Source organism: Fulmarus glacialis, unplaced genomic scaffold, assembly GCF_000690835.1.
Source record: "Fulmarus glacialis isolate BGI_N327 unplaced genomic scaffold, ASM69083v1 scaffold31096, whole genome shotgun sequence".
NCBI classification, from domain to species: domain Eukaryota; kingdom Metazoa; phylum Chordata; class Aves; order Procellariiformes; family Procellariidae; genus Fulmarus; species Fulmarus glacialis.
The window spans coordinates 5,025-5,652 of record NW_009219244.1 but is presented as its reverse complement, the minus strand read 5'-3'; the positions used below and the strand labels follow the sequence as shown (position 1 = coordinate 5,652).

Here is a 628-nt window from a genome sequence, read left to right as displayed (position 1 = left end):
GTGGCCCGGAAAACCATGATGCACAGATCCAGCAAGTGGCTGTCCACCGTGTCCGACCGCCTGCGCCGGGAGGGGGAGAAGGGTCACACGGTCACCCGAGCGCCGCCCCGCAGAGCTCGTGGAGGCCACGGGCAGGACGGCAGATCCAGAGGAAAAGTCCTCCCGCTGCCCCAGGTACCCAGCCCCAGGAACCAGCATGCGTTCAGAGCTTGGGTTTCAGCTAAAATACGAGCAGACCCTGAGAACTGGAGAAATGGCAGTGGGGGCCCATCCCCGAGCTCTGCCACCCCACGGGATGGCACGGGGCGAGAGTGTGATGTGTTTGGGATTTCTCCCGGGTCCGGGTTACTGCCTGCAGCCCACATGCTGCCCAGCTCACCTGCTGCCCTCCTGGAAGAGGGCGAACTCCAGGGCGGCACGCTCCAACACCGTCAGCGATGTCACCGTCACCGGCCCATTGGCCTTGTTGGGGAACATGCCCTGCACACGCACCTCGTGCCAGTCCGAATGGAGCTTGCAGATATCCACGGAGTCAAAATACCTGCGGGGAAGCTGGGCTCAGCCCCGGCGGGGTCCTCTGCGGGTACACTGCTCTGCCCCCACGCCCCAGCATGATGCAGCTCACGCC

General features: G+C 64.6%; 1 protein-coding gene across 1 annotated transcript in view; it reads right to left on the bottom strand.

The window, feature by feature from the left end:
* LOC104078604 (calpain-15-like) overlaps positions 1-628 on the bottom strand; it is a gene marked incomplete at both ends in the record, with an annotated part of 4,540 nt that overhangs the window by 1,477 nt on the left and 2,435 nt on the right. Inside the window, 2 exons of the mRNA XM_009580296.1 lie at positions 15-60; positions 380-541. Of these exons, the coding sequence (XP_009578591.1) occupies positions 15-60; positions 380-541 (208 nt within the window). The remainder of the gene's footprint in view (positions 1-14; positions 61-379; positions 542-628) is intronic.